Source organism: Poecilia formosa, unplaced genomic scaffold, assembly GCF_000485575.1.
Source record: "Poecilia formosa unplaced genomic scaffold, Poecilia_formosa-5.1.2 Scaffold156, whole genome shotgun sequence".
Classification (NCBI taxonomy): Eukaryota; Metazoa; Chordata; class Actinopteri; order Cyprinodontiformes; family Poeciliidae; genus Poecilia; species Poecilia formosa.
In genome coordinates this window covers 714357-734513 of record NW_006800095.1, presented here as the reverse complement: position 1 = coordinate 734513, position 20157 = coordinate 714357, and the positions used below count along the sequence as shown (strand labels likewise).

Sequence of the window (20157 nt, the reverse complement as noted above, 5' to 3'; positions counted from 1 at the left end):
GCCACTTTCTCTCCCTGTGCTGCTGTCTAATGAAAATCCGTGGCTACTTTAGAGTGCCGTCTCCCACATAATTATTCACAGTGGCGCTTTGGTCACTTCGCAATATGAGCAATGTTTCTGATGACAAAGGATGTTTTAATTCAATCTCCTGCAAAATGGGGAATATATAATGCAAGGACGCCTCCGACTCTATTCAGAGGCAGGAGGGAAAGAAAGGGGTACCCTTGAAAGGTTTTCTTTCCCATGAAGCTCTTCCATTACTGTGGCAGTGAGCAACAAAGAATGTTACATCCAAGGCTCTGTGATTGCTTCGGGGGTTATTTGTGACTTTCAAGGGTTTGCAGAATGATTCCAGCATTTTATTTTGCTTATCTACATGTCTTTTGTCTGTTCTTATTTAAATGTATAAGCCTGGCACATATCATTTTCACCATGTACTGCTTCACTGACCAATGATTTTTTTTTTTCTTTTTGTGCTAGCAGCAGATTTTTGGGTGCCTCCACCCCCAGCCGTCTTTCATGTGAAACTGTGAAGTTGTTTACCATTTGAGAGTCCTTGATAACTCTGTAAGTGTTGCTTGAAGAAAGACACAGTTTTATCAGGTTGTGCCCCAGGATCACAGCATGGCGCTCTGAATTTCAGCAACATTATTGCGAGAGCATCTCACATAAAGAGATCATTTCCAACCCACACAGGGAAGACAGATAGCCATACCTTAATCAGCCGCGGTTCTGAAGTCTGAGCTGCAGTTGAGATCTGTGTGGGGGAAAGATGTGCCATGTCTTCAGTTTAAAATCCATTTTCAATCTGTGATAGAAGCAAAAGTAACTTTAAAATCACAGGCTTCAGCGTAATTTATCTGGGTTTTATAAGATATGTTTTCAACAAATAGAAAATTTGGCTAGCAGAGGCAGCTAGCTAAACATGATCTACTCGAACTTTAAGCTTGTGCTCACATTAGCTGCTGCGCTATTATCACCTAATCAATTAATTGCACATTGGTCATATAAATTGTTAAATAACATGATGTTGTGCTAACAGCATGTTCTGTTCTGTTGTTGCAAAAATGCTAATGATGGGAAAGGAAACATTGCTCATCATCTTGTTATAACATCACCCCAAAAGTAGAGCATGTGGTGGTGGCACCATCATGCTGCGGGGAATGCTTTACTTTATGGCACAGGGAAGCTGGGTGGAGTTAGTGGAAAGAAGGAGGAAAGACAAAACCTCATAGGGACTGCAGAAGAACTGAAGTTCACCTCTGAAGAGTACAGTGATCCTAAATGTACATCCAGAAATATGCAGTGCTTTAGTTGAAATTATAGTTATATGCTCCAAAGGTCAAGTCAAAGTTTTGACCAAAATCCGATTGAGAATGTGTGAAAATATCTAAAAATAAATCTTCAGTAAAAGGTGGTTCTACAAAGTATTTCCTGAGGAATTTCACTGGGAATGAGCCAAACCTTTTATTATTTACCTTCCACTACCGTAATTATGCAATCCATAATGTTTATCTCGATGAAACACGTCGAAGTTTGTTGCTGTAACGTGACTGGTTTGCACATGCTCTGTTGTTTTCCACACAGAACTTATTACGATGCAGGAGCGATCATTTGCACCGCTAGGAGGACAGCCTGTCGCAGTCTGTCCTATGTCTCATCCTCAACCCTTTGGCCTCTGCCTTCCCGTTGGCACTCGTGTGCTTAAAAAATGGCAATGCACGATGTCCATACTGGGTCCAAACACCTGCTCAGACTCCAACCCCGGCCAACTGCACATCTCCATCTATAAGTTCTCTCCATCTGTGCCCCTGGCAACTCATGGGAGTAGTCTCATCTGTTTGTTTTCACTTTGCCACTCTGCTGCACTGAGTGCTATTAAACACAGGGGAATCAGCATTAATCAGGGATCATCCCTCTGTTAAACACTTATGCATGACAGTGGAGAACGGGGAGGAGCTGCACAATTTCTTTCCCCGCGCCGAGGTTCGTTATTTACATTTTGTTTTCCTGGTTAATTAGTGATGGCTGCTTTGATTCAGAGAAGAATGAAATCTCTTTCTGGCAACGTTAAGATTGCAGAAGAAGCTCAGTTTTCCAAGTGAGATTATTTTGGAGAGAATAAATAACAAAAGCTTGTCCTCTACATGTCGGTATTATTCATGGAGGTTTTTATCTTTTACTACTTTTATCACCTCTGCCTTGACCCATGCAGCATGTGAATCACATTGAAACCTCGTTGTTACATGAGTTAGGAGTTTAATAAGAATTATATGAGCAGTGCAGCTAAATGCCTTCTAGTTATATTTATGTGACTTTGCCTGCTTGGAGATTTTTGTTTGATATTTTTATTTGTTTTTTGTCATCGCAGTAGAGAAAATTAGACTAAATGGAAAATCTAGTTTTCAATTTATGATTTAATTTATTAACTGAAAACATTTTTAAAACCTCTTTGGCCATTTGCGGAAATAATAAGTGATCCCTTTCATAATTCTGAATGAAATTGGATTATTCACCACATCTTTGAAAATCTTGGTTAAATTTGTCAGATTCATCACTGTTGGAGAATCATGAAATCACTTAAATAGTCCATTTTTGGCAAAATAATGTAGAGCAAATGATCTCAAAAAGAAAAATATTCCCCAATCTGAAGAAATATGACAAAGTATTCAACATGCATCAGTCTGGAAAATGTTATAAAGCAATTTCTGAACTCCAGCAAAACCATAGTGGGAGTAAAGGAACATTCCCACAAGTCAGCAGCCTCCCAAGATTACTACAAGACTGCGTCAACGTTTCACAAAAGAACCCAGAAGGACAGCTAAATATCTGCAGGCCTCTTTTTTGCAATAAGTTAAGTACAAGGTTGAAGATTTAGCATTGTGTAAAATATGCAAAAAAAATGTCATTCATAAAGGAGTTTCAAGTTTAAAACCTCTGTTGACCCAAAACAACACAAATGTGTGTCTCACAGATGTCAAAGAAGTCCTAAGAGTTTTAGGAAAATATTCTAAATAAAGGGTTTTGTTACACCAAATGTAAAACTAACACATAATTTCACACCAATTTCACTGTTATTGATTAAACTGCATCATCCACTCTTCTCTGTTGCGTAAAAAAAATCCTAAAGGTGAATTTCTGGCCATCAGTTGTGATGTTAGCCTTAAGTGAACTTGGGAAATGAAGCAGGACAATGATTCACAGCAGACTAGAGTCCTCCACTGAAGGCCATAAAAACAAGGAGTAGATGTATATATATCTAGTTGATTTCCTGTTTCTGAAATCAAATAATTCTGAGCAGAAAAGTGGGACAAATGGTTGATAGCAAACGAGGACAACTACGTTTCCCATAAGGCCAACCTGGTTTTGATGGCCTTTTACCCCAACACATGAAATCCTCATCTGAAAACTGCAGTTTTTATTTACTCAGATAACCTTTGTTTGATATTGAAGCTTATTTGATATCTTCAAAAACTTGATTTCTACCAAAAAAGCAGAACCAGACGGAAACTGTAAAAAAGCAAATACCTTTCTACTGAAGATAAAACAGACTTTCTATTTCACACCTTAAAACCCTAAAAATTCATGCCTGCCAGAAAGACTCATTTACATCGATGCTGTTCCTGTTTCACATTGTTCGACTGCCAAAGAGGTCTTTTAAAAGTGCAGTCTACAGAAAAAAATAACCTCTTTTCAATATATACTTAATATGTCAAGAACCCATTTGAAAGCGTAGAAGATTTAATGGCTTGACGTGAGAACAGTTAGAGCTCTGCACCAGGTTATATAAAGCAGCTGCAAGTGTTCACCTCACATCTCATTCACATCTCAACAATTTGTCGTTTGTGGCACATTCAGGGGTTAAGTTTAACCTGAAGCTCTGCCGGTCAAACTGAATGGAGCAACTCTTATTTTTTATGTATTTTATTTTCAAGCCAAGTCATTGGTCAAAAGGCAGTTATTCCACCTGCATTGATATCTCATATCTAACTTGATCTGGATGAGGTTGCGGTTTCCAGCCAGTTACCATGGTGATGCATACACCTTAGTCAGAGGTAACTCTGAAAACCCAGAGTTGAACCTTAAGTTTTCATCCTGAGCAACTAACCTTGTTTTGTAGAGCCTTTTCATTAGGTGACCGTTTCTGTATAATAGAGAGAATCTATTTCATGAATAAGATAACAATGATATCACTGACGCAGAATGGGCTCCATAAAGCTCAAGGACTTAGATATAATTTCTATAAATTTTCAGTCAAGGTAAAAAAAAATAATAATAAAAAACCACAAATGGTCCATTGATCTTCCAGTCCACCTAAGTTATTATTCTACTGTTATGTGTCCTGATGATAAATAATTGTGTTTCGAGGCTCATCTTTACAACCAACTAAATCTGCCTCTTGACGAAATGATGTATTAAAAAACTCTTGCCCTAAATCACCATAATGATGGTCTTATGACCAAAAAGAGCAGCGACTATTACACTGGCTTACAGAAACATATTTTTTGGAATATTTTGCGCCTCTGAATCCAACCTGACCTGATTTTTCTCAATCAGGCCAGGTTCTTATTCTAATTTCATTTAGAGAAAACCGACCTTCTGACTGAATGGATTGCATTTTTGTGACATTATCAGTTCATTTCCATTAACATTTCTCATCCAAAAAATGTTTTAGGAGATAAAAATTGTATTCTAACAGAGTGTATTAATTAAATACACTGTGGATTTCTTAAATGGAATAATAAACACTGATAAGGGTAAGTACATGTAAATTGAACATTACGTCTTCATCTCTCCTCCTGCTCATCACTTCATTGATCCCAGATTATCAGGAAACTGATCCATATGCGAGAACAAGTCATGCTTTTTGATGCTCATGTTGCATCCAGAGTTCAGAAAGTCGACCTGATTGAGCGAAACCAAGGTGATTTTTGGATTCGGCACATCAAAACAGTTGAAAAAACTTTGTTTGGCTATTGACCAGTGTAATCCAGGCTCACTTTGGATCTACAAGCGCTGAATCCACTGCAAAAAAGAAACTCCTTACAACATTTTAAACTTGGTGTCATGTTCTTTAATTAAATCTCCTGAGTACCAGGAAGAGTTGGAATCAATTTTCCAACCACAAGTAAAGGTAGAAATGCAAGGCGATGGTCTTTCCCTGAAAGCTTTTGTTCTCAGTTCAGCTCACTCTTTACGTTTACCAGCCTGCACAACATCTACAATAGCACACACCAGTCTGCATGTTCATTTTGACTCAGCTTGTGTTCAAGGTCCTAATTTCCCTCAAATCAGAAAGATCAACTCACCTCCAAACAAGAGAGAAGAATCTCCCAGCAGAGAGCTACATTGTTTAACAAAACCTTGGTTTTCTGTAAGGAATGACAAACTGATGTTCTGTTGACTGTTGATCTTGACTTTTGAGGCTTTTGCACATCTGAAGTGCTGGTTTCCTTGACATCTAATTTTATGATAGTTACTCATTTGTAGATGAGATGACGGAGTGCATATATTTCTCTGGCTGTACAGGGAAAGGTAATTGTTTTCCCTTCATTAACACTGTTTTCGCCTTGAGCGATGAGCGAAAAGCCACTTCACCTTACCATCTCAGATAACACTGGTCTGCCACTCACAATAGCTGCTAGTCATGTGACCAGTGGGGTTTTAAAAATTGTCTGTTGCAAGGTGAATGAGAAGCCTTGGTTTGAGCCCCATTGAATTTGTGTTCTTTTGTCGGTCAGAGAAAACAAGGTAGATTGAGTTTGTGGAGTGCAGGAAGGTTACAGAGGACCACAATAAAAGTATTTTTATCGCAGCCAGACCAAAGAAGAATGGTGAATTGTGCTCTATGATATTGGCTCGGCAAAAGACAAATTGTGTTCTTCTCAAGGACATGGCTTCAAACAACTGCTGTTGAAAAGAATTGAAAAGGCGATGGTGAGAAACTCTGCATTTATAGTGGTTTCATTACAATTATTTTCCTCACCTCCATCACTCCATCTATATATTCCCCTAATGACAAGGAAGTGAGACTTTGAGAACATATAAACTCCTGTGATGCTCTGGTGACATCCACATAAACTTTTTGTTTTATTATTCAACAGCTACTTTTTTAGCTCCTCATGAGCAACTATCATTGAGGCTGTTTGTAATGTCAACCCTTGAGCTTCATTTGGGTAATAAACAGCAGCTTTGCTTCATCCTCTTTTTCAGATGTTTTTTAAATTTGAACTGAAATTCATCTCGAGGTCTTTAAGCGATTTCTATTCTCTATGTTTAATTATTCATGGCCTATCTGCTGTAATTTTTGTCACAGATTTTCTTCATCCTTTTGCTGAATTATAGATGTCCAATTCCCTTTCCCAGGCATCCAACAAGCACTCATTCAGTCTGGTTGAATAACTCCAGCTCTTGAACATTTCCTTGTCTACTTCTCGACAAAAGGACATGACTGTGGGGAGAAACGGTAGGATTTATTCCCCCCACCTAGATGGCACGATCTTGGATCTCATATATCCTCCCGAGTAGGAGGCTCGGAAAATGCAGCAACCATTTCACAAAGTCAAGAGCCTTGCTTTGATTTACACTGTGGGTAACACCCCAAGTTGAGTATGACACACAGAGGTTTTTGCCGACAAATGATAACGGCGCACGAGCCATCTGCGACGTGCTGAAGTTGAAGAATCACCTTGGTAACCTCCCACTGTTCCTGTTGAGATTGTGTCGCCATCTGTAAATGAGGAGTTGTGCTCTTCCTGTTGAAAGCTCAGAACGACAGCCCATTTCCCTCAGGAAGCGTAACACAAAACAAAAAGAAACCAGGACGGCGTGTACAGATGGGTGTGTGGCCACGTTTTATGACAGATTGTGAAACAGAACGAGGCACAGTCTACCTGTCCCGCTGACCCCAGTTACCGCACAGCATGTCGGCGGAAGCCAAATGGACGATTGATTTCACCAGGTCCTCCACTCTTCCCTTCCCTTCAACTGGCTGTTCAATTCTTTCCCTTTGTTCAGAGAATCCATACTCTCAATTCCCCTTTAAAGACACCTGGTAGGTTTATTTGTGTCCTCATAACTGGACAGAGGGTTTGAAATAGAAATTTTTAACCATTCAATACAACAAGCCTTTTATTGCATAAATAACCTAGGCTGCTATTGAAAACTCAACCAATATTACATGGTGTGTTTAACAGCTGCACACTGCAGCAAATATCTTATATTGCATACAACCGAATGAATGATACTCTCAATAATTTTAACTAGTATTTCATTGCCAACATAACATCCATCCCAACTCAAATTTGTCCGAGTGAGAGTAACTTAGGAAAGGGCTGTAGGTGATGCCAGGTCCCCATCCAAAAATCTATTGAAATTATTAGTGCATTAGTTTTGTCTCATTCAAGATATTTGCAGTAGAAACTAGCTCAAAAAATACTTGGTAAAATTGTGTGTTTTGGCGTAGTTTTGTAATCTTGCTGCTAAAACGCATAGCGGCTTCTCTATCCTATATTCTGGCCTCATATGGCCTTCTGATGTGACAAATATGGCGAAAAATAATGTAGAAAAATTGTCAAATTAGTTGCATTGGGACTTTTCTAAGCACTGATGTAGAATGACTCAAGGATATCTTCATGCATCACCTTAGCTGGTTTTCTCTCACACACTTTAACCCTCCATTTCTATTCAGCACTGTGAGGAGGAAGACATTCAGCCATTCATCTCCACCTCCTCCAGCTTCGGGGGGTTCATCAGACGCGGTGGCAGCCGAGCCAGGTCCAGTGCCAGCGCTCATTCTGTGGTTTCAATTTGATCCAGGGCTCTGCTGGCCCCTCTGCCCCTTATCCTCACCCATCCCGGCAGCCTCATTCATCACGAGGCCTATAAAGAAAGGACTGGATGGAGTGAGGAGCAACCTCCACCATTCAATAAATCCTTGTGATTATCCACGCCTCCAAGGTGTATGTGTGTCACAAGTGTAGGCATTTGTCTCTGACTTTATTATAGGTGCAGAGGTAAATGCTGGAGCACATGAGGTCCTGCACATTGACTTTTAAGGTCGTCCTTTATGACGTGTTCATGCTTTAACCCCCAGGCCTCGTTTGATTCGATACATGAGAAGACAGCTGAAATATTAGCTTTATCTGTCTGAGCTTTAAATCTTCTGACTTTTGTCACTCTTTTGTGTATTTTCTCAGTCACTTTAAAAATGTTTACAAAGGCTTGAGGGATATTTTTCTGTCTCAAGGACTTGATCAGCATTGACTGGAAATGAAGCTGATTCGGCGAAAGGCATCTAAGGATCAAATTTAGGGCCCAACCAAGAATTTCCAGTTGGAAGCAGCACAATAACAGAGTAGAAAACTGTTTGATAAAAATCTCTAAAATGTTAGAATTTTTCAGTTTTAAATAACTTATTACAAACTAGCTTTAAAAACAGGTGAATTTAGGGTAATATTTTATTTGAAAAGGTGTGCATAAGGCTGACATGACACTGTAAGGCAGGTAGTGCCGACATGAACATGGAGTCTGTGAATGTTTATGAGTTTTCTCATTAAGTGTCATTCAGTAAATAATGACACTTTTAATTCAAAGTTGTACCAAAGCTTGCATTAAAAGTCCATTAAAAGTACATAAAAGTATAAAACTTATCTTTACCACTGACTCTTTTATTCAACAGTTTATTATTTTAGCGCCAATTCACGACAAATGCCATCTCAATGCACTTTACAAAACAATCAATGGAATTGAGTTACAGCGTCTCCTGATTTCCTGGTGGAAAAAAGTCTGCAAAGCATTTCTATATAAATGCATGCATGCAATTTTAATGGAAATACCGACTCAGACTGCTATGTTCAGTAAAATGTAGAAATCTCTAAATCGGAGCCATGAATTTACCAATATGCATCATGTTAAAGACATTTTTTAGGAATGAAAACTAAAAGCGGCATAGCCTGTAGTTCTGTCTTTGACAGCAGCGCACAGCTTCGTTTTAGTGATCACCTCGGGGAAAAGTGTTGCATTCACATTTCTTTCACTTTCCACTTTTCAAATCATCGCTTCAAAAAATTTTCATCAATGGGAAATGAAACCACTGACTCTCTCTATTTCACACACCCAACCACTTCTATGTCAGTCCTGTCCCTCTTCGTTCTTCGCCTCCAGAGGATTGCATAGACAAGCACTCTAGGAGGCTGATGGAGCTTTGATTGTCAGTTATCAAGAGCTATCATTATTGGCCGCTTTTCTGGGATATGAAAATGATTTCCTAAGTGTGAAACCCATGTCATTACCTCAGTTGTCCACAGCAACATCACTTTAGATGTAATAGGAAGAGGCAAACAAATGTGCTGGCCTGCCAAGCCCGCCCAGCTCAAACAGAAACGCAAAGCAAAGAGAGAAAGGTGAAGGCAATCAGGGACGGCGCTGCTCAAACTGTGACACTTAACATAAAAACAGTTTTCAAACTAAATTTTAATCTCTAATATCATCTGTATTGTTTCTGGTCCATCTTCAACAGCTGAGCGTGTGAGTAAGACCCTCAGCTGACATCTCTGTGTAAGCAATCTGACCATCTAAGTACCATCCTGTGAAAGTAAAAGCATTTCTCTTTTTTCTTTTTTTTTTCTTCAAATAACAAGCACTCCCTCCTCCTCCTCCTCCTCCTCCTCAACCTGAGCACCATTTCATCTTGATGAGATGGCAACTAGGCTCTGGAGTCGCATTGACTTGCTTGGGGTTTCTAATCATTGTCGTCTTTTCTTCCCCTCCTCCCGGGTCTGTTTCCTGAGCCGGGGAATGGAAGCCCACGCCAGCGCCAGGCTTTTCTGCTCCCAATCGATGCAGATCTGATAAAGATCCTGACTTTCCAAACGACTCGCACGCAGCAACGCCTGAGGAAGATCTGATAAGTGATTCTCTCCTCCAAATGTACGGCTGGAAAGATGCTGAGGAAACCAGACGTGCGCTGCTAAGCACACATATGGAAACTCTTTCACTCCTATAAGGCTGTAAACACACTGGGAAAACACACATTGCTCCCCTTATACACACACACTTGTCTGGCAGTAAAGTGGCTGTGCTCCAGACATGCCCAATTTGTTTCCTTTCATCCAGGACTAATGTCTTGCTCTACCCAGGGGCTAAGTGCCCCATTTGAAGCCCCTACTAGGACAGGCGATTGCAACACGCGGTTATTTGTTGTTTTTGTTTCATATTTTATGAAACCACATCATCTCCGCTGCTGGTGCATGCATGTAAGCGGGGGAACAATCGAATTAGCAGCGGACAATAACATGCTGATAATTTCTAGAAACATTTTTTAAATGTCACACTGTAATGACGAATGGAAGAAAAAAAAATCACTAATAGTCCAATGTAAATGTCATATTCAAATTATTCAATTACATCTGCAAGTGTGGGCCAGGTGATAATTTGACCGCCGCTTGGAATACCAATCTGGCTCTCGCCGGCGCTCCGGCGTAAGATAGACCCCAGTAATTTCCTGCTCCGAGGGATGCTTTCACAGTCATTATTATAAGTCTATTCCACTGGAAATATCTGCCATACTGGGGAGATATTAGAGTCATATTTTCAGTACTTTCACCCCAGTGTCGCCTTCAGTGAGTGATATCTTGAGAAAAATAAAATAAAAAATCTGGTGTGGGTTTTCAGTGATGGTTCTGTTATTCTCTGTTGTGATTTCTGTCTTCGATTTTCCCTTACTAAAGCCTCTTACTGCTCAGTTAATAAAACTAAACTAGCAGTCACAGTGGTCCGGGGTAATAGGCTCATCTCATCAGTTGTCATTCACGGGGTTATGGGCCTATTAGAAAATAGCTGCGTTTTTGCACAAAAGGGATTTTAAAAGGATGCGAGCCACTTTAGAGTGACACATTCATTTCAGATTAAGGAGGGCAGAAAGAAGGGGAGGGGAGTAATTTTTCCCACTTTTTTTATTTTTTTATTTAACCATGACCGTTCTCCGAAGCAGCCGGGGCACCTTGTTGTTCATGCAAACAGATGATGTCATTCTGAGTCACGAGTTGCACGTTGTGTTTGGGCACCCGGTGCAGATCCTCACATTTTTACTGCCTCCCTCAGACAGCTGGCATTTGCACTACAGGGGGCCACAAGGGCAATCAACAATTAGCCTTTTCTCCACAAAAACTCCAGATAAAGACTGTAGAATAATCATAAAAGTAGCTTGAAGAATGGGCAGTTATACTTTCAGGACCTGCTTCACTTGTGCATGTAAGGATGAGAGGAAATACCTAATGTTCCAGAAACTAATAAAAATTCAAATTTATATAATGTCATTCTTCTTATTCTTTGTTTGACAAGCACTAGCTCCCTCCATGATTGTATTTTGCAGAAGTGCTTTCCATTCTGGCATCTCTCCATGGGCCAGAATTGCAGTTCAGTGGACAAAATCTGTGGATGTTCCACGATGATGGAAGTGTGACATTCTTCCTGAACGCTCCAGGATTGGACTCTCCCAGTCAGCCGCTTGTGCACGTCTGCTTGAGGTTCACACTTTGGCGCGTTTGTCACTTTGAGAGCATCTGGTTTAATTTGATTTCTGAGCTTGGCCACTCTGCAATTCTCTGTGCTTTTAGTGTAACCGTTGCCTACTGGGTGCAGCCAACAGATAGTTCCACAAATAAAAGGGTTTAAACTTCTATTTTCTGCCTGGCTTTGCCCAGCATTGCAATCAACTCAAAGAGGCCTGTTTGCTTATTGCCAGTTTTATGGCAATATCTCTTCATATTGAAGTATGATTAAATGGGAATGATTGCATTCATTGGCACAGTTTACGATTTGTGACTGACCAGCTTTGTACATCTTTTTTGCCAATCCCTCTTTGGAAAATGGCTCCAGCAGTTAGATTGAATTGAGAGCATCTCTGAGCATCAATTCTCAGGTCTCACCACATCTGGTTCTCGATAGGATTCAGGTCTGCAACTTGGCCAGGCCATTCTAGCTCTTCAAAATGTGTGCTCTAAGCCATTCCTACATCATTTTCGCTGCATGTTTGTTTGTTTTCTTACTGAAAGGCAACCCATCCAAATCTCAAGCCTTGACCAAACTCTAACAAGTTTTGTTCCAAAACTGCCCTGTATTTATTTGGGTTCACCCTTCTTCCCATGGACTCAGACCAGTTTAACTGCACTTGCTGCAGAAAGGCATTCCCACACCATGATTCTACCACCACCATGCATCACCTCTCGATTGCCTCTCCGATTTTTACTCAATTTAGCCGGACAAGCTTTAAAGTAAAATTGTTCAGTGAATTGAATCACAATTGCCGTTTCAAAATCACAGTATGGCAATTACTAATTACTGCTTTGATAAAGTATTTGTTAGAATATAATATTTTATGCTTTTCATAGAAATACATTTGGTATTTGGCATTAACTTACTTCCCACACCACATGTATTTCTGCAGTGAACAAGATGCTTAAAGAGCCAGAAGTTGTTGGGACATTATAAAATGGTTAAAATTAAGCAATTAAATATTTTCTTGGAGTCATGCATTTTGACATACAGATTTATTTCCATTTCCAGAAAACGCATTGGACATGTGAGCTGTTCAAAGTTTGGGGTTTTGGTTCATAACCTAACCCTGCTTTTCACTTTTTCACATCTTTATTTCTTCTGAGGACTTTACAGAACAGCTGGATTTATGTACAGCTTTTCTATTTCTGGAGGCACTTGGTTCTTCTGGTTTGTACATTAGATTTAAAAGGGCTGGTTACATCCTCACACCATTCTGTTTTCATTCAGCTTTACAGTTATGCACTGGTCAGTGTTGGTCTTTTACATAAAATCCCTATGAGATGCATTGAAGTTTGTGGTGATGTGACAACATTTGCAGACGTTTAATGCTTATAAAAACTGCTTTAAATGCCACAACTAAAGTTCAGATTTACAACTTGATTATTAATTGGAACTTGATGTCAACATTTTATCCATAGATAAAACTCTAAAGTAGAAATTCCCTTTTGTTGCGCTTTTTGCTGATCTATATGAGCGTTTCTTGTGGTGTTGCTTTGGGAGGGATGCTTTTCATCTACCTCCTCACCGTGTGCTCCATTCTCTATAACGCTGCGTGTTCACATTTCTTCCCGATCTGTCTTTAACAGCGTTTCCTCCTCCTCTAATTTCATCCGCTCTATGAAAGCACAAGAGATATCACGTCTTATCCTTGTGAAATCTACAAGTGTTCGATCTTTAATTCAATGAGGAGCTCTCGTCTTTCCCACTTGCACTTGCAGTTGAAAGGCTTCGTTCGTCGGGACTTTTCCTCAACTGGGCTCTCAGTTGATACAGGTGCTTTCAGAAAATGAAGCCTTTCGCAGGAACCGATGAAGCTGTCTGTCTTGTTTGCAGATTACTGCTCGCATTTAAAGCCCCTGTAGAGACGAGGAGCAGGCTGGAGCTCGAGACCGGTCTAGCATCCTTCCCCAATCCTCAAAACTCACATCCAGAATGTTAAACATGGCTGCCGTGGGTGCCTCTGAATCGCTGGACTGTGTCTCCAGGGGGAAACGGGGAAATTGAGCCCTGGCTCTTCCTAATAGGTGGTAAAGTGTTAAGTTCCAGAGAAATGGACTGCAAATTTAACCTGGAATGGAAATTGATCCCATTACCTCGTGCCTGGACTGCTCTCCCTCCCGTAGGAAAGACGAGTGGGAGAGGTGAAGGGGGAAGGATGAGAAGATAACTGAACACAGAATGGAAAGAAAGGAGAACGAAGGAAGGAAGGAAGAGAAAATGGAAAAGCCATAGAGAAAAGGCAAGGAGACACGGAGCGTATGTGATTAGAGGTGATAGGATGGCAGCGGGTGTTGTCTCCTGCCTGGACTGACAGGCTGGCTGACTCTGTATCAGTGTGGTGCTAATAGCTGATCGCCACTGGGCCAGATGGAAAATAGAATGGAAAAGGCAAAAGGAGCGGGCAGCCAGCAGACTCTGAAGGGATGATACACCTCCTGCTGGGGGTTTCCACCAACAGATCTGTGGCGTCTTGGTGAGTGGCGCTTCTGTGAGACCAAGTTAGCAACGGTGATGGGATTTGGCAATGCTCAGGCTTCTCAGAAATGCAGCGGCTTTGAAAGTAAATAACGTTGCAGGAGGATTTGAATCGCAAACAGATGAAATATAGAATGTTTAATATGAATAAAAGCTTTTCTCTTGTTTAATATCTTATTCCTGCTTTATCCCTCAGATACATCCTCATCATCATGGTACATCCTCACACTCCTTTCTTTCTCACCTTTCCCCAGAACCCATGCACGGCCCGCGGCGCCTGGAGGTTGTGGACATCCAGTCCAGACAGGTGACCATCCGCTGGGAACCGCTGGGCTACAACGTGACCCGCTGCCACAGCTACAACCTGACCGTCCAGTACCGCTCCAGAGTGGCCGGCAAGGAGGAGACCAGGGAGGAGGTGTGCTACGAAGCCCAGAGCCGTGACCCGCAGCACACCATCCACAACCTGACGCCCTTCACCAACCTCAGCGTCAAGCTGGTGCTGCACAACCCAGAGGGGGTGAAGGAGAGCACCGAGCTGGAGGTTCAGACCGATGAAGATGGTAAGTGAAACCAAATCATCTGCATACAACAGTACGCTACTACTCATATGGTAGCAGCACCTCTAGTGGTAGCTAAAATATGAAGGTCTGTATAACAGTATTCCCTCTGTTGAGACAGTTATTTTTAGAAATAAAGGTGTTTCTCATTCTCTTTTTTTTATTTTCATCATTATGCACACATGAACAATGCTTAATAAATCTCTGTTCAATACTTTTTCATAAACTGATAGCTATGAATATATTTTTTGCTAAATTATGAGAGGGTGCAACCATTTTAACATGAAAAATGTCTCTATTAAAATCATCATCCAGCTAAACCAAGGTTGTAAATGGCTGTTTCTTCATAACTTTCTTATGTTTGAGAAGCCACTTTGATTTTCCAGCACTGATTTAAAAATACAGTTGGGTGGCCGTGGATAGCATGTCTTTAAAGCAGCCAGCTGCAGGCTAGCTAACCGAACATGTAGCCTGAGGGGTGACAGGTCAAGTCTGCTAAAATAACACCGCCAAAGTATTCAAAATCATATTAATAAGTAAATATAACAGATGACTTATAGTCTTACGGCAGCAGTAAGAGTAATTGATCCACTTCGAGACCAATTAAACCATATTACACATTATTCTGGAATTGCTCTACTTTTCCTCAAGATTATTGTTTTATTATAATCCCACTCCTATTATACACAACAGACACATAATAAGGTATTACTTTGCTTAAAGTCATAAGGAATAACAGAGTCGTTTGTTTCATTCCAGGTTGCTGTATTAATGCAACGGCATTATGCAGCTACAAAGACGATGGTTATGGATTTTTATTGTTATTTGTTGACAATTATATTATATCCAGATGTTCTTGTGAATGAATATGCCGCATTTATTCTTTACAGCCTATAAATTATGATACCCAAAATTGTAAGTTTTAGTTTTAGTGTTGCTAGTTTCACGCCATTAAAGTTAAGAAATTTTCACCAAACTTACACAAACAATTCCCCCGTATTATTCACCATTTCCATTAAACGCGTGCCTACAAATTTTTTTAACGAGCTGGAATAAATAATTGCCGCACAGTAAACAGCCGTCTGCACAGTTTGGGTTGTTGAGATGATTTAAACTTATTTTTTTCCACAGTTTGACTCTAGCGTGTTGTGTTGCTGCTGCGCCTCCTTCAAAGATGAAAGAGGTTCTGTGTTGCCTCAGCAGACACAGGAAATGAACTGAAGTCTCAAGGAACGCTGGCCGCCTGATAGCTAACAAACAAGCTCAGATGACGAGAAGAGAGTCTTGTCTGGCTCAGATATCTCTGCTTGGAAACTTAAAAGTGGCAACTGTTTCTTGCTATCTGACTGCTCTGGGTGCCTGTCTGCTTGGGACCCCGTGGGAAAGAGCGAACAGACAGGGTGTAGTGGTTGTTGAGTTCTTCAAGATACATCCTGGAGAAAAATGAAATAAAATAAAATGTCTCCTCATCATTCTGTCCCACTTCCAGAATGAAAGCTATTCACACGAGGGGTTAAAGAGGCAGATGTCTGACACATTGTTTCAATAAAAATAAACCCAGGTGAATATTTAAGATTCTCTCTCTTTTCTCTGGCATCCAGGTATACCCCTGTTTACTTCAAATGAGCCCATCAGACTTTACCTTACTGTACCTGTTCTACGTTTTCTCTCTCACGTCTGACCTGCCATTTCTGATTTTAACCGATTCAGATAGGGTGTTTTGTTGTTGCTGTTGTGTTTTGGGGTTTTTTTTCTTGGGAGGACTGGAATCTAGAAACTAACAGAGGAAAAATGTTCTGCACGTTCTGTGACGCTTTCGTCCAGTAAGCAATTTTCCCCACAACTTAGTCGGATGTGAATAAACTCAAGAAAGATTAATCAAAGTAGATTCTCTTAACTGATGCATTTATGGACTAAAATTGGCTGGGAGGTATTCGTTTTCCATGCAGTAAATTTATAGAGAAATGCTAATGAGAAGGGAAAACTGGCCAGTTCCGACTTCTGGATACTTCATTGGTGGATTTCTGATTCCAGTATCGTCAACAGCAAAGAAGGCTGATGAATTTATAGGAGAATTTGTATTGACAGATTGACATCAGTGGCAGGAGAAAAGCTATATAAAGTTATTCTACTTACAATGTAGACAAACTAAAGACAGAAATCTTAAATTTAACCCAACTTAAGTATTTTCTACCTTGAAAATGTCATTTTTACCTCCAGTTTTGTAAATAAAACAAAACATGTCTGTGTGTTTTCCGCCGCAGTGCCAGGAGCTGTTCCTCTGGACTCCATCCAGGGGAGTCCCTACGAGGAGAAGATCATCCTGAAGTGGAGGGAACCAGCGCAGACGTACGGAATCATCACACAGTTTGAGGTACGAAAGCACCGATGACGCAATGCGAACTCTGACTTTATCATGTGCTAAACCGCTAAGAAAAGCTTTAGTTTTTATTACAGCGCCTCCTGGAGAATTCTGGAATCCACCGTTTGAATTTTAACTTTGTAAATTGGCACCAGCTAAATAAGTTGATTGCTAAAATAAATGAGCAGGAGTCTTTTTAGGGAGGTTTTAGTTAGAAATATAAATATTTATGAATTGATTTATCCCAGACTGCTAGTGGTGCTTAGTGGAATAATAGATTCAGATTCTTCTATCATTAACTTTGGTTCATTATCGTGTTTTATTCTCTTTGTTTCCCATACAAACTATTTTGTGCCTTCATTTTGCGCCTTTGACCAGACACCATTTTGTACTTTCATCGTTTTTGACATGTCCATTAAAAGTGAGAATGACCTAAAGTGCAAAACAACCAAAGCACAGAATACAAGACAAGTGGGGAAAATGTCCTTTAATGCCCGAATTGAATTGAGTTACTCTCTTTCTTGTGATGAAAGAAATAATTCAAAAACTGCCTTTTGTATTGTAGTATTTTTGGCTGATATTTAAATTAGTTTGCTGTTCTTTAAGAAGGCTAATACTTCTCTATGCACGGTAGTTCACTGAAACAGGCTCGTTCTGAATCTTTGTCCTGCCAGACCAATCTGACTTCAAAAGAAAATGCAGTTTCTAAAATGCACGTTAAACACGGCACAGTTCATTACAGGAGCCTCTTTACTCATGGATAATGGAGTCTAAGCAGAAACTTGCGGTGTATCATATGTGCACACTGACCTTAACCAACTTAAGGTGGAAGTAATCCACCAGCCTTTCCCACAGATTGATTCTCCTCGGTCGATCTTTCCTCTTGTCACTGTTTGCTCCAGTCTGACAGCCCTGCTCCTACAAGCTTGGTGGATTAAATAGTGAAGGAAATGTAAACTGCGCTCTTCCGTGCGCCACTTTCCCCGACAGACAGGTTCGCCATCAGGTCACTCAGATATAAAATATTCCCTGAAAGCCTGTGTTTATTCAGGTGTGCAGTGCAGCCTTGTGTCTTCCTCGCAGTTCTGTAGCAGGGACGGCGCGTCAGCAGAGTGCAGGAAAACAAAGATTGCCATGTTTGCTGCGCGCATAATTGCTTTTAGAGAAACATGTTTCAGCTGTTTGTCTTTGTGAAAAATTCAGAGTGCAGGTAAAAGCATTCAGGGCCTGCCACATGGTCTGCACTGGTGATCTGTCAGGTTTGCTCATGTTTATCTCAGGGCAAATGTGCTGCACATTATAAAACACCTACCCCAGGCTATAATAACATGCATATGTTGCAGCAATTAAATCTCTGTCTTAAAAGCTTTAACAGCATAATAAAATATGGAGAGAGCTATAAGTCACTGACATTATGGCATTTGGAGGTTTTAATACACTGACAACCTTCTTCTTTTTATTTTAGAAGAAATATATTGCTAATATTCACATCATCTTGTTTAAAAGAGGATGATAGATGAAGATTGTAACCAAGCCAGCAGCTTGCTCCAGGTATTGCTCTGTGATCTGGTTGGTGTAAGAAACAAAACTTTGTGAGTTCTGCTGATATAAACTAGGAGCTGCTTACTGTAGTTTAAGTATCGTTATTTAATTTAAAACAGTTGGGAAAAGCTGCTGTTTGCTGCAAACATAACCAATGTTTGTAGAAAGTTCAAAGAAGTAAAGTCCCATTTCAAGTGTTTTATTTTTTTTTTCACCTTAGAACTGTGAAGCGGAAGGGAAATAATCTGGAAACGGGGTTTTGCATTTGTCCAGAGCCCCTCTGACCTCTTTGTGATTCGCCTTTGTGAGGTTTGCACAATCCAGACACTGATCTTCTTTTCCCAGTCTTCTTTGTAAAATAAACTTAATAAACACATGCAGATTTCATGGAGACTGTCTCTGAACATAAATGTTTAAGTCTTGTTGCAAATCCTAAATTGGATTCATGTAACAAAACACAGGTTTGTCCTCCTAATGTTTTGATTCAGGCGGCTTTCTAGCAGATTCACCGTTAAAAGCTGCGGGACACTGAGCCCAGGGAGTTTGATCTGAACTTTTACATCGTAGCTTTCCTGTCTGGTTAGGATTGTTCTAATAAATCTTTCTTCCTGTCTTGAGTCTTGTGCAGCATCCAAATGTCTTTTTCCGTTTACTTTTTTAGCTCCATTCATCTTTTTTTTTTTTCCTTCATCTTCTCAGAGATGCTTGTGTTTTGGCAGGAACGCCATGATTGAAAACTTTAACGGTTCTGAACTCAAAACCTTTTTGTTATTCTTTAGTGTACATTTGTATTGTATAATATTAGTACAGTCTATAAAACTGTAAGTTGATGAAATATTTTGTTTGTACAAATGGAAACCTTTGCTTTTTTTAAATTAGGACTACTCTGATACAATTGAAAAGAGGAGATTGAAAACAGCAATATAGACACTGACATTGAACACAAACTGTAGATTATTTAAAATCCAGCTTGTTATCCCTGATAGTTTTACTGTAATAGGAAAGAAATAGTTCTTGATTTTCATCTACATTTGTTTCTAAAATCTCATCTCTTTCTTGTATTTGCTTCGTCTTGTGAGCTGGATCTATCCTCGCACCGTTACTTTGTATTCATAATTGCAGCTGCTCTCTGTCGGATTGTCTTACTCCACACTCTGCAAACACAATCTGTTTCCCATTTTGCTTTTTTCCATTGGTTTGGATAGATTTTCTTAACAGTGTCATTTTGTTTTCTTCAAAACTCCTCCCCTCCCCCCATTAAATATCTCGGGAATGGTAAAATCATTTGTGATTTGTGTCATGAAAGCCATCGAATTGGACATTTACCTCCCTCAGGTTGGAAAAATGTAAGCCCAGCTAAATGAAACGGTGTGATGCATCGGGTCAAATCAGCCCCCAAATTAATTTGCTCAAATAATTCTGCGGCTTTTTTTCCTGTCAGATCCATTAGGATTGTGAAAACCTGCCCAGTGTCGACAAGTCATTTCCAACTCCTCTGCCTGCAGTGTTATGATATTGGTTTTTGGCATCACAGACTCACTTCACAGACAAAGACTAAATGAGAAAGCCTTGAAGCATTTCAAAACTTGATGGACACAAATTATGCAGCACTCCAGATTCCCTTTGTGTCCCTTAATTGGAATTATAATGGAGGTTTTC

At 40.1% G+C, this 20157-nt stretch overlaps 1 protein-coding gene across 1 annotated transcript in view; it reads left to right on the top strand.

Annotated features, from left to right (window-relative positions):
• Positions 1-20157, top strand: part of LOC103146336 (protein tyrosine phosphatase receptor type M) — a 205350-nt gene that overhangs the window by 86142 nt on the left and 99051 nt on the right. The window contains exons 8-9 of the mRNA XM_016677466.1: positions 14289-14597; positions 16859-16968. Coding sequence (XP_016532952.1) covers positions 14289-14597; positions 16859-16968 — 419 coding nt within the window. The remainder of the gene's footprint in view (positions 1-14288; positions 14598-16858; positions 16969-20157) is intronic.